General features: G+C 32.1%; 1 protein-coding gene across 1 annotated transcript in view; it reads left to right on the plus strand.

Annotated features, from left to right (window-relative positions):
- The window catches only part of LOC142349142 (uncharacterized), a 247034-nt gene that overhangs the window by 172293 nt on the left and 61588 nt on the right, over positions 1 to 13153 (plus strand). Inside the window, exon 19 of the mRNA XM_075400557.1 lies at positions 3129 to 3216. Within this exon, the coding sequence (XP_075256672.1) occupies positions 3129 to 3216 (88 nt within the window). The remainder of the gene's footprint in view (positions 1 to 3128; positions 3217 to 13153) is intronic.

The raw sequence follows: 13153 nt of genomic DNA on the forward strand, positions 1-13153 counted from the left end.
TATATCGACAGCAGCTCTACTCCTAATTATGTTTGGGAGGAAAAAAACGTTAGATACTTCTTGTTTTTCGAATTGAAGAACTGTATTGCCGGAATGACTTTTTATGACTCGAGAAGAAGTATTGAAGAAGTAAGTATAAATTAATTTTATTGCAATGAATCTGAAGCAGAAACTGAAATGAAATGAACTTCAGAATGGTTTGATAATTGAGCAAACTAAAGATTTGTGCAAAAAAACAGTGTAACCATCTCTGTTTTCAAGAAAGCGAGAAAGTGATGTGTGAAAAAAATTATCTGTACCTTAACTAAATTTTTTGGTCACGTGCAACTTTTTCAAGCAGTTTTTTAAATGGCGACTTTTTTTAAATTAATCTCGAGCGCAGTTTGATGCATTTATTTTAAAAGTATGTCTTTTTCTAAGCAAAACCTTTGCTTGACCGCTTTTGCGCGTTTGTTCCATAACATGCTCTGACTTCTTGAGAGACTTCTTTACACTTGAGTTCTTCATTTTTTAGTGATCTGAGTTGCTCTGTGTTTTTTATTCTGAATCAAATTTGTTTCTAACATAAAACCTAATCGAAAGCTAAGAACAACCAGCCATTGTACTTAATGGTTAAGACATCAGATTGACATCTTGGAGCTCCGGGTTTGGAAAGCCTGGGCGGTTATCTTTTTTTTGCACGCAAAGTTCTTAACTACGCCCCCTATAAACTAAATTGCCTGTCTATTGTTCGAGAACAATTCATCCCACGGTAGTTATTTAATTCCTCTTGAACGTAGTTCATAGCAATTATTGTAAACGTGTGAGTCTTTTTTATGCAAAATTTTTGCTTGACAATTTTGACTTTTCGAGTAACTATTACGCCCTTGACTTTTTGCATTTCGCGTGATCTGAAATTCCCTCTCGATCACAATTTGAAGCAGCTGAACTCAATTGGCGGCAAATTAATACTAAAAGTCAAATGAAAAGTGCGCCGAAACTGGTGCCATTTTTCACTTTAAATCTTAATAGTGGTATATGTTAACCTCTAATGTGGTTATTTGAAGCCCACTATAGAACTTCTTAGTCCCATTTAGGCTCCCCCTCAACTGAAGCAGGCTGCAATTGATTAGAGCTCCCACTAGTCCTTCAAGAGCAATTCTTCCGTTCTTCCGACGTTTAGTCGGTTATGTTTTTTTTCGTTTAACAGGCCTGGATAGACTATATTATTTACTTTAACCTTATATTGATGATTATTCGGTTATTAGTGTTGAGTATATGCCAACTTGGAAATGTTGCATCCATTTTGTGGTTTTTGGGCTACCAATTCAATTTCATCGCCCCTTATATACATTGGTAATTTATTGCATTCATTGGTTATTGAATAGACAACTATTGTTCTGAGTTTGTTTGATTTTTATTATAACTTTATTGATAAAAAACAAAAATTTTCTTGAAAAAGTTGATAAAAAAACTTCAATGAAAATTTTTTCATTTGTGTTAGTTTAAGTTCAGATGTTGCAATTTTGAAGGTATTTTATCTCAATTCGTTTGAAATTGGCTTCATTGTTTAAAAGGGGCAATCTGTAGGTTATATTTTTGGCAATCTGCAGGCTATGTTCATTTAGTATATTTAATTATAGGTCTCCTTGGTAGCTAATGATGCATAACTTAACCTAAATAACCGTTCAAATTCACGGACATTATTCAATTTCAAAAAATTGCAAAATTCTGAATTCCGTCTATTATAGCTGTTCATATGGGTTGTCTTAATAATTAGTCGTACTAATGACAGATCTCATTGGTTAAAAGACTTCTAGTGGATATTTAGGTTCTTCTCTTTTTTTTGCTTTTCCCTTAGATTTTTCGATTTGTCTCAAAATTTTTAGTTATTAATGGCCCCTAATCCCCTAAAAGGGCGTTTCTGTCTCTTCTCCACATAATGCAATTAATTAAAAATATTCTTGACAGCTAAAGTTTTATCGAATACTGTAGATAAAAATTTTAGTAAGTATCTATGTGTTATTTCTTAATTTGAGATGCCGTTTACCAAAAACTTTCTAATTTTTTCCAAGTATACTATTTTTTTTCGTCTTTTTGCTGTGATTTTGTACCCTTTTTTGAGGTTACTTCAACAGCTCCATAAACTGCTGTAAATAATGGCGATTCGTTTGTGGATGATGAAACTATAATTTTTTGTTCAGATTTAGAGTCATTTGCTTCGTTGACTGTCAAAGTGTGTTTTTTTCTGATAAAGTTTTGATATTCACGTCATTTCTTAATTTATTAGTTTGGTTTTTAATCCAGGACTCAAACAATTTTTCAAAAACACTATCGTCAAAGTCAGTTGAGGAGGCGCAGTCAATTGGGGTCATCATAAGTTTGACTATCAGTGTTCCTGTGTATCAGTAAGGCGATAACCAATTAAAACACCTTAAGATGGCGCGTAAAAATCTTAAGCGTCATCTTAAGTTTGAAGCTAGTAGATACTGAAGTATTAATGATCTTAACTACAAAATTTGTCCCTAAAGTGGTTTTAAACTGTCGGATTTTTCAAATTTTCACACCATTTTTACAACGCTCAGAAACGTCAAGGAAAATGATTTTGACAACAGCTACACCGGAGAGAACATGGCGAAAAATTTTATCTTAATTTCTCTAATTAGTCGACATTTGTGGGGTGAACTTCGCAAAAAAAGTTTGGGATGGACCTAAAATGAAATGTGAGGATGGAATTAAAAGGAAATTGTCAAAATGCTCAATTTTTGTAAAATCTTTGACAGTATTTTTTAAGCTAGCTGAATTGAAAGATAATTTATACAGATGTTTCTGCACTTTACAGCTTCAGGTGGATTTTGACGTTCTCTCTTTTAGTGCTCGAACTGGCTTTCGCCTAATGTCCGCAAAATGTTGCATGTTAGATACAAAAATTGACTTTGCTTAATCGAGCTTTTAGCTAATAACCTACGCCCCAGAAATATTAAACTCTTCTAAATCAAATTAACAACTCGGACTAATTAGTATCCCTGTATTTCAAGCTATTCCAATTCAAATTGTTTTTTTTAGTTTACTTTTTTGATTTTTCGTCTTCCTTGTCGGAATCGTTACTGAATCTGCATGTAATGTTATTTTTCATCCGTGTGATTCAGGTGAGAATGCAGACGATGAGGACCTTGACCCTGACCTGAAAATGGTTCAAGATGAGCACAAAAACCAACTCAGACAAGCTACCGCCAGGTATGTTCAACCATTTTGAACTATGACCATATAAAAATTTTTTTTTGCAGGAAAACGGAGGCTGAAATCCTTCGAGTTTAATGCAAAAAATGAGTTGATTTATCTCGTCTGATTTTTTGAAAATGTACTTTTGCGTTTCTGGACAAAGTTGACTCAGCTGTTTTTGGTAAACTTTCAAAAGTGAGCTAATTTGCTCAGTGATTGTTTCTAGGACGTCTCGAATAGAGGTTTAGTATAATAAATAGCCGCCGCCAACATCTCAACGGCTATTATTGTGGCGCTCTCCTTTTACAGTCCAAAGAATTTGGATTAAATTGGTTATTTTTCATTTTTTTTTACAACTGGAAGAGGAGTGATGTTCATCTATTTTTCTATTCGGTCTAGTTGTTCTGAAACAGGATGAAAAAGTCAATGCCGCACGTACAAAATTGTGATTTTCTTTTGTTGTTGAACAAAAATGGAGAGCGGCGAGAAGACAAAGTGGTGTTTTTCTTCATACAAGCTTTCGAAAGTGTGCAAAAAGGTAAGTGCGAAAAATTTTTTGTAGGCATTCTCTTAAGTTTTTACTTTACGTTTTACATTTTTGGGTAAAGTTGTTTTTCTAAACCAAATTAAGAAGTAACAGTATGTTTCGGAGCATTTCTGATCATCGCAATGATATATTAGAGTTCTATATGCAATATTAAGGTATTTTTTGTGATTTCGCCGTTTTAGACGCTTTTTTACCGGTTTTCGTACTCATTTTCATGTTAGTAGCTTCTAAGGTAATTTTTTGTTGCAAATTTGTGTCAGTGGTCAGATAACTTCCTCTAGGATTTGCTACGTTGTTTTGCATAGTGCTAGGACAATTCAATGGTTTCCAATTTTTTGAATCTTAAATTTTTGCATTTTTTTAAATAAAAAACGCAAAATTTCCGAAAAATTCGGTCATGTTCCTAGTTTATCGGACTTTATGAGCCAATGCAAGTTTTTAAGGTCATCTAGGTTCTGACAACAGATTACTGCAAAGTTTTTTGAGCCAAAAATGGCGCAATTTTTTTCACTTTTTTCTCATTTTTTGAGTTTCTTGTTTGATTAGTTTTGAATTCAAAGTTGATAGGGATCTTTTGCAAGATACAATTACTTTTCCGATTATTTTTTGAGCTATGTGTTTTGGTGAGGCAAAGATAGACAGGCAAAAATTTACTTTTAGCGATTTTCTTCAAAATTTTTGAAAATGTTTGTCGGTTTTTCAGCTTTTCAATCTATGGAATCTCCTCAAGGGTTTGATAGTATGTTACTGCATAGTTCTTTGGGGCCATAGAAGGGTTTTCAAGCCTATAATTTCACCAAATTTAGCAACTTTTTGATACAATTCAAATTTTATTTAAAGTTTTTCTTAAATTCTTGTCAATTATTAGTTTTTTCGAGCCTCCTTGGCGAGGGTGCCTCCTCTAGGGTTTAGTAATATGTTACTGCATAATTTTTTAGTAGCAATAAATTGGTTTTCAACACTACATTATCTCGAATTTTAGAATTGTTTTTGTAAAACTTGCAATTTTTTTTGAAAATGTAGGTCTTTCCCATTATAGACCCCCCCCCCCAGCTTAGTGGTCAGAAAACCTATAGTCCCCCATTCATGGTAAATATAAAATAATGGGCGGCTATAATTTTATGGGGCTGGATTTTTCAAGCCCATGGGCCAGTGCAACATTTCTAGGGTTTGATAATAGTTCACTTCATTATTTCTAGTGGATGCTTTTAAATATTTTACTCATTTTTTCATTTTTTTTGGATAAAATGTGCGTTTTTATTCAAGATTCTGCCCCAGTGGTCAAGTAATCTCCTCATGGGTTTGATAATATGTTACTGCATAGTTTCTAGTGGCAATGGAGAGGTTTTCATTTTTTTGGCAATGCGAATTGTGCAATTTTTGGATAAAGTTGGAAATTTTTATCAACATTTTTCTCACGTTTTTGTCACATTCCTTGTTATTCCGTCTTTATTAGCCAATTCAACTTTTAGCCAATTAGGGCGTGAATTAGGGTTATGGTTTTTCATCTTAAAGTGCCAATAAAATTTGTTTACGTCTTGCCGATGGATTACTGGGTAAATTTAAGAGACAAAAAAATGGTTTAAAATTGCAAAATTAGGAAACCTCCTTTTTTCCGCATTTTCACATATAATTAATTGTTTGTCGTATTCCATTTTTTCGATCTTTTTTGGCCAATTAACTTCTTTCGGGTTTAATAAGTATGTTTAATTGGATCAAATTTAGCCTTGAGGGTAAAAGCTTCAAGAGTTTTAGCATTGATTTTTTTTGTTTAGTTTGTTGGATTATTTCAGCAAAACTTTTGATACTGTTTTTTCTGCTTGGGTTGACAATGTTCAATTAATCAGCTGGACAGGTACAGTAATTCTAAGTTTTTCATTCAGTTGTTTTGATTGTATTTCAGAATTGTCCTACTTTTTTCTGTTTTATTTTTGGGGGGGGGGGGGGGCACAGATATTGGGAGTGGCAACATAAAAGCATAAAAATTTTCACAATTTTGCATTTTTTCCCATGTTTTTTAACAATTGTTGTTTCTGAGGATATGATCAGTAAGACATTTGGCAACGTTGTATAAATTCTGGTGAGTTTTTTCAAATTTCTTTTTTTTTCTTTTTTGCATTTGCTTGCCTAAGTTTTTTTTTTTGCTAAAATCTACTTTTTTGAACTTTTTGTTGCCTAGCTTGCCTTGCTTCCCTGCTATCTATCAGGTTGGTTTTTTTCACGCTAAATTCTCTGTTCTTGGTATGTTAAACTTTTTGTTCGAAAACTTTGGTACTCAACACTATGATTTAAAAAGTATCTACAAATTAATTGCTAATTTTTTAAATTTTTTCCCAAATTGTGATACTATGTTTGTCTTTTTTTGCTCGTAATGTTCGATTGGGCTGATGTTCAGATCGTTAAGCATTTAGATTTTCATTCAGTTTTCTTGTAATTTAAAAATTGTCATGCCATGTTTCTAAAAAATTGTTAAACGTTTTGATTACATCTATTTTTTTAATAAGTCATGACTTTCACATGTGACTTCTGACCTACTCCGCAAACTGTTTCAACTGAATGGAATTGAGAATTCATTGGGAAATATTACGCAAATACGATCTTTGCCAAACAAAAAAAACGGTATAAACCAATAAAGGTTGGGTGCTTAGAGTAAAGTTCCTTAGAGTATGCTGCTAATTGGTATTCTTTATTTTTTCTCCGGTTTGATGACTGAAGACACCATATTTGTCAAACCTAATGAAACTGCAGACCACATTTGAAATTTTTTGAACATTGGGCTTTCGTCGATTTTCCCTTCAATAACCGTTTTCTGTTTTAGTCTCAACTTAGGTCAGTGGGGTCAAAGGCGGCCATTTTGTGACAATCTGCCGGCTATGTTTTTTTTGCTCTTGGGCAAACAGTATTTTCAGAGTTTATTTGACTCTGAAAATTCTGCTTTAAAATTCGATTTTTAGAGCACCAAAACTTGACTTGATTTAAAAGAACCGAAAACAGAACTGTTCTTTTAGTTACCAGAGAGCGTTATACAATTTATTACGGGGCGTAGTATTTGCTTGGGTGAATTCCTTTTTATCTACCCCCTGCCACCCAACCCTCTAATGCTAGCAAATCTGCCTCTAAGCCTTTACTGGTTATTAGACAGACCAACCGGTCTTTTGAGAATAACTCGGCCTAAGTTGTCGCTTATGTTTATTTGAACAATTTCAATTCATTTTTTGGTAGTAAATGTTAAAATGTCATTTCTCAATGATATTTATTAATGGTTGAAATTTCTCCTCACTCATTTTATCCATAAATTTTATTGGTTAAGTAAATTAATCTTTTACTAGGAAAAGCTTCTATAGCGATAGATAAGTTGAGCTATTATTTAATAATCAAAAACAAATTTAATAATTTTAAACTTGAAGAAGACTAATGTTGACGTTTTTCTATGACTCAAAAATACAGTATTTGAGAACTCTGACTTTTCTATGAATCAAAGAGGAGTTATGGTGCACTAGATGTTTTAATGATAAATTAGTTTCACTGAAACAGGATGTAAAAGTCAAAGCCGCACATGCAAACAAGTGTTTCAGCTCATCTGGTGAACTCAGATCACAAGAATGGAAAGTTAGAGTGGTTTTTGTTCATACTTTATTGAGAGGGCGAAATTACGAGAAAGTAGCCTTGAGAAAAAAGTATCAGCGAATAGTATTTGTTTTAACGTGCGGTTCTTTCAAAGCTATCTTTTTAGTTTTAACTTAAAATTTTACAGCCGAACTGGTTATTCGCTCTTATATTAACAACTAATTGCACGTTTCCATTGTGTATTGAAGATATTTTAGACATTTAGATTTAAATATATGATAGATATTTTTTTAACACAAGATAGATATTTTCAACCATTTCGCGCGTTTAACGTCGTTTTTAGTTTTATTTCATCTTGCAATAATCTATGGCTGCTGTTACTAGAGGGGAAACAAGGAGGCTTGGTAATGTGCGATTGCACATAAGGTTCCGACCCCGCTCATCCACAATTTTGACATAATTCTCTACCAAATGAGGAACAGATAGAAAAGCTCAAAAATTCAATTATTTTTCAAAAAATATTTGTATATGAACGAAAAGATAGCCTCCATAGCAAATAACTCGGTAGAGTAAAAAAAAGTGATGCCTTAGATTGATGAGATATGCCAATATTAAGAAAGCGGGTCAAGACGAACAGCAAAATTAAACAACAACAACAACAACAACAACAAACATTAATCACATCAAAAATTTGTCCGTTTTAAAAACAAAACTTAATATCAAAGTCAAAATGGTGTCAGATGAAATTGAAACTAAACAAAACTGACTTGTGAAAGATATGGGACCAGTCAATAATAAGGTTTGGTAACAATTAGACAATAAAGAACAAAAGCTGTTAAAACAGTTGAAAACAAGTTGAGAAATTCAATTTTTTAAAAAAACAATTAGTTTCAAAGTAATGAAAACAATTGGAAATCAAATAAAAAGTCCCATATAATTAAATTTTTCAATGCTTCTACATACGGGAATTAAGAACTGTCGGTATTCAATTTTAACGCAGTTACAAGATGACAACAAATAGAGAACAAACAAAAAATCAGTTAAAAATTGACAGAAAACGCTTTCGAATCCGTAAAGCCATTCTTTGGCCCTCAAAATATGTTTGATTGCAGCCTCGGGGAACACCAATAAAGTATTATGTGACCTCTAATTAATGAAACTAGGTAACAATTAGACAAAAAGAAAAAGGCGAAATTAAGTAAAACTATTTTTTTTTGAAAAAAATTGTTTCCAAAGAGATCAAAGCCATTAATTTCAAAATGAAATAAATAAATAGGTTCATTTATTCTTCTAAGGGAAATCCTTGAGACCTGCAATTATCTAGGATAAGTCTTATGTCTACAAAAAGAACGTCAAAAACGACTTAGATCAAAAATTAATTTACTTTTTTAGTGGAAAACCCGTGTCGAAGCCAGTAAAGTCATAGCGAATTTTTATAAAACCTTAGATTTTGTGACACCAATCCCTTTTGACACCTTTCTTTGACAACAAAAATGTCATTTTTGGCCTGTAATTAACGAGACTAGTTAACAAACAGAAAATAAAATGAACAAAATTGTGAAGTTAAAACGTGTTTTTTTTGGAAAACAATCGTTTTCAAAGTCATGAAAGCCATCAGTTATCTACTAATATCGAAATATCTGCTCATCTGTTTTTTCATGAATACCAAGGAAACCGTGTTATTGTCCAGGAAAAAACCGTAACCGTGTTATTGTACGACTAAAAGACAAAATAAAAAGATAAAAAAAACTTTGAAATACTTCAAGAAAGTAGTGTCGAAGCCATTAAAACCACAATCTACATCTTCAAGGATCATAATATTATCAATCGTGCTCTACTTTGAACGCCAATAATGCTTTTTAATAAAATTTTAGATAATAAAATTTTAAATCTAGTAGTATCAAAGCAAGAAAACCATAACTTAAGGAGTAAAAACGCAATAATGAATGGATTTAAATACGGTAGAAAGAGGAAGCATTCTTTCTTTGCTGACACTAGTCTACAAATTGGCCAAATTAAGTGAAAAAAGGAGGCAAAGTTCAATAAGCCATTATTCATTTAAAAACCAATTTTTTTTAAAAGTCAAAACGACCATAAGCTGTCAAGTAATTAACTAGACAAACTTATTTGGAGCTAATTAGGAAGTCAAATGGACTTATCAATAGTCAGCTTTGATTTGAAATTTTATTTTATTTAAATAATATAAAAAAAGATCGAATTTTTTTTAATAAAAAGAATGACTGATTACAATTCGAATTATTTTTGGATTGTAACAGTCCACGATTGGTCCAAAACCAGCCCTGCTAATGTTGTTCCTCAATTAAGAACACTTAATTTTTCAGATGTTATAGATATAGATATTTTGTTTGTTGAAAAATCAAAAATAAATTCCGCGTTTTTGATAATCAACGAGTAAAGTTAGCAAAAAACGGCAAAGTTTTAATTACGGAGCACTCCCAACCGAAGTTGAAGTAGAAATGGCCCCTTATGAGTCTACAAAGAATGTGTTGGTGGTGTTTGGGTGTGTACTTCCCGCAAATTTGAATCCAAAAAGTGAATCCAAAAAATTAGCAAAAAACGGCAAAGTTTTAGATACGGAGCACTCCCAACCGAAGTTGAAGTAGAAATGGCCCCCTTATGAGTCTACAAAGAGTGTGTTGGTGGTGTTTGGGTGTTGTACTTCCTGCAAATTTAATCAAAGTGGACCAAAGAAACTTATTTTGTGCTGTTTTTGATGAAGAACTCTGATTTTTGAAACATTTAGCCAGAATTTTTGACAAAAAATAGAAATAGCCCAAAACATTTTTTGTCTTTAACAATAAAATCAATAAACATTCTTAAAAAAATTTTTTAACCCTTTTTTTTTTACAAAATTGGCGAAATTGTAGTTGAAAATTGGCAAAAATTCCGGAAAATGTGAATAAAATAAACGGAATTCACTCTATTTTCTCAAAAGTTAAAACCTTGATAACTCCCTGTAAAAAACGAAAATCAAAAAAATCTTTTTAATTCCATATTCTACGCTGGACAAGCTTTCTAATGATACCAGTCTCAACTCTCTACGGTGAATATATCGATCGGCCAAAATTGACTGAACAAAAAAAACCCATTTGAGTATATAGTTCCTCCCCCCTCAAGAGGGTCGGAACAATGAAATAACTGCTTGCAATGATCTTCATGATACTTAAATGGGAAACGTATTTTCTTTTCTTCAACAACTTTTTGTTTATTTGCCCTCATACTTTTTATTGCTGAATAATGTAACTTATCGTCTTCTGCGATCTTCGATTATACACAAATGCTACATTACAGGTTTTCGATAGTAATTGGAACGTCGCTGAAGCTGTCGAGAATTTTTGAGAAAGGAGCGATTTCAAAATTTTAGTCGTTTTTTCGCTTTCCTCGCCGTTTTTGTTATTCACATATCTTAAAATTTTTCTCTATCACATTGTCAGTCACTGCTTCAATGTGATTAATAGTCGACAGAAAGATAACAGTAAAATTTCACCTTAGAGAGAACATTTAGGAGTGCAAAAGAGCATTTTTTTTGTTCAAATAGCTGTTTTTGAGTGAAAAAATATTTCTGTTAACAAGAAAAATTGTTTGCTTCCGTACGGTTGCTCAATGAGTAATCTTTTTTGGGTTTAAACTCTTTCGTTTTCAATTGGTTTTTGATAGTTTTTTCCTGTTGTTTTCAGATCTTTTTGTTATTACTCTTCTTGTTACACTTACTTGTTCTTTATTAATTTGGAGGTTTTTTCCGGTATATTTAATTTTTTTAGGTTGCATAAGCAATTTTATTGTCACTGTTTTGTTTCATTGCAATAAATGGACACCTGTAGCGAAAATAATGTATTGATATCAATTTATTGCACGTTTGATGTCATAAAAAGTTCTTTTTGTTGAGAATTATGAAAAAATTGAAAAGCTTCTTGAAATTCTTCAGTATTTGTCTTTCAAAATAGGTTTGTTTTCCCATTGTTGTGTCATTGTATTTAACTCAGACCGATCGGAGATAGGTTTCCGATTTTAAGTGTTCTATTAAATGAAGCATTAATTGAGTTTTTTGGACACTTTGGTGCAATTTGTTGTTGAGGTTTAAAAGTTTCAAGACTTATCGTTTTTCTCATTTTCTGTTTTTTGAAGTATTGCAGCAAATAACAGTTTTTGAAGGTTGGTTTTTTGCATTTCACCTTGTGTCCAGAATCCGTCCGCTTTGATTTTTTAGTAGGTGACTTCTCTTTTCACAGGATATAATATCAAAAGGAGCATCACTTTAAAACAAGTATTTCATTAAGTCAACTGAAAAGAATAAAATCAGATTGTACCTTAGAGTCTATTTTGTTCATTCAGTGTTCTGAGAAGTAATTTTTCGTTTTAATGCTAATTTAAGCATCCGAATTTGTTTTCTATGGTAATTATCCTGGTACCGTAACCATTCTTGTTAATCCCAAACATATATTAGACTTTTTATATTGTTTTGATTTATTTCCGTTATTTTGAGAATATCTTGCGTTTCACATGTTTTTGCATCTTTTTAAATATTTTTATTATGTTGGATAATTGTATGGTTAAAAATAGTTGATCTGTATTATTGGTGAGAAGTTTAGTAAATTGTGGTTTTGTTTTTGCAACAAGTTGATTACCTTTAGACAAATATGGCCCATTTTTCTGTTCTTGAACTTTTGTTTCATTATTTACTGTTTCTTAGCGTTTTGCGTAGGTGTTTTTATTCAACTTTTTGTTTATAACTATTTTGATAATGACTTTTTAAGAGAAGACAAATTTCATTGTTTATATTTTATTTTCAATGGAATCAAAAGTAAAAAAAATCATAGTGTTTTTAAGTGATTTTCTATCTATTTTATCTGTTGATTCATGCGTGGGGCATGTGTTGAGTTAATTGATTTAATCGATTTCTAATGTTTTCAAATAGTTTTACAGAACGATTAATGTGAGGATGCAACCTACCTTCTTGAAGAGTTTTTGTAAAAATGTTAGGTTAGCTTTTAAGTTTGTTTTCTCTTTTTTCATTTTATACTGAATGTAATCATTTTAAGTGGTCTCTTTAACTGACTGAATTTTCTTTGGAACCTTTTAACTTGTCGTCCTCAGCAAATGGATAGTCAGGTAATGCCTGGAGATCATTAAGTTCTCTTAGAGCCTTTTGGCATACTAGACTCTAAGAATGCTGTTCACCGAAACTCTTTTGAAGACATAAGTTCCTGCTGTGAAGGGTGGCTCTTATAGTTTAAAAGTCTATTCACACGTTTTGATATTTTAAACGCAAATTGATGCACTGGTTAATGTCACATGAGAATGGGAAATTGAGCAATAAAATGGGTGGTTTGCGGTGTACAATTTTTCTCTATGGCTTTCAAGCACAGCTTGAAATCCGTGTTTGAACAAATAGTAGCTTTTTCGCAGGTAAACTTCAGTTCTTTTTTCAATACAATTTTACTGCTTTATCCAATTTTCTGGTCGGCTTTTTCAAAAAGCGATTTTGCGTCAATTCCTTGTTGTTTCTAAGGAAAACTTTTTGTTCACTCAAAACCAATTTTAATTTTACTTCAGGACTAATCCTGTCATTTTTTACATTCCAAAAATTTGGATTGTATTGGTGCTCTGTCTTTTTTTAAAAAATCTTTTCACACTTTTCTACCCCTTGATGTCACAAATTCGAGTGATGATTTTGGCCATCCTGGAGTAGAAAATGAATCCAAAAAAAAATCATTTTTTCAAAATTAAAGATTCAACAGCTCATGAATGCAGTGCTTTCTTCAGGATGTAGTTTTCCATTTCACACGAGTCCAATTAATGGTCCATAGGACTTACACT

Source organism: Convolutriloba macropyga, chromosome 11, assembly GCF_964194025.1.
Source record: "Convolutriloba macropyga chromosome 11, txConMacr16.3, whole genome shotgun sequence".
Classification (NCBI taxonomy): Eukaryota; Metazoa; Xenacoelomorpha; order Acoela; family Convolutidae; genus Convolutriloba; species Convolutriloba macropyga.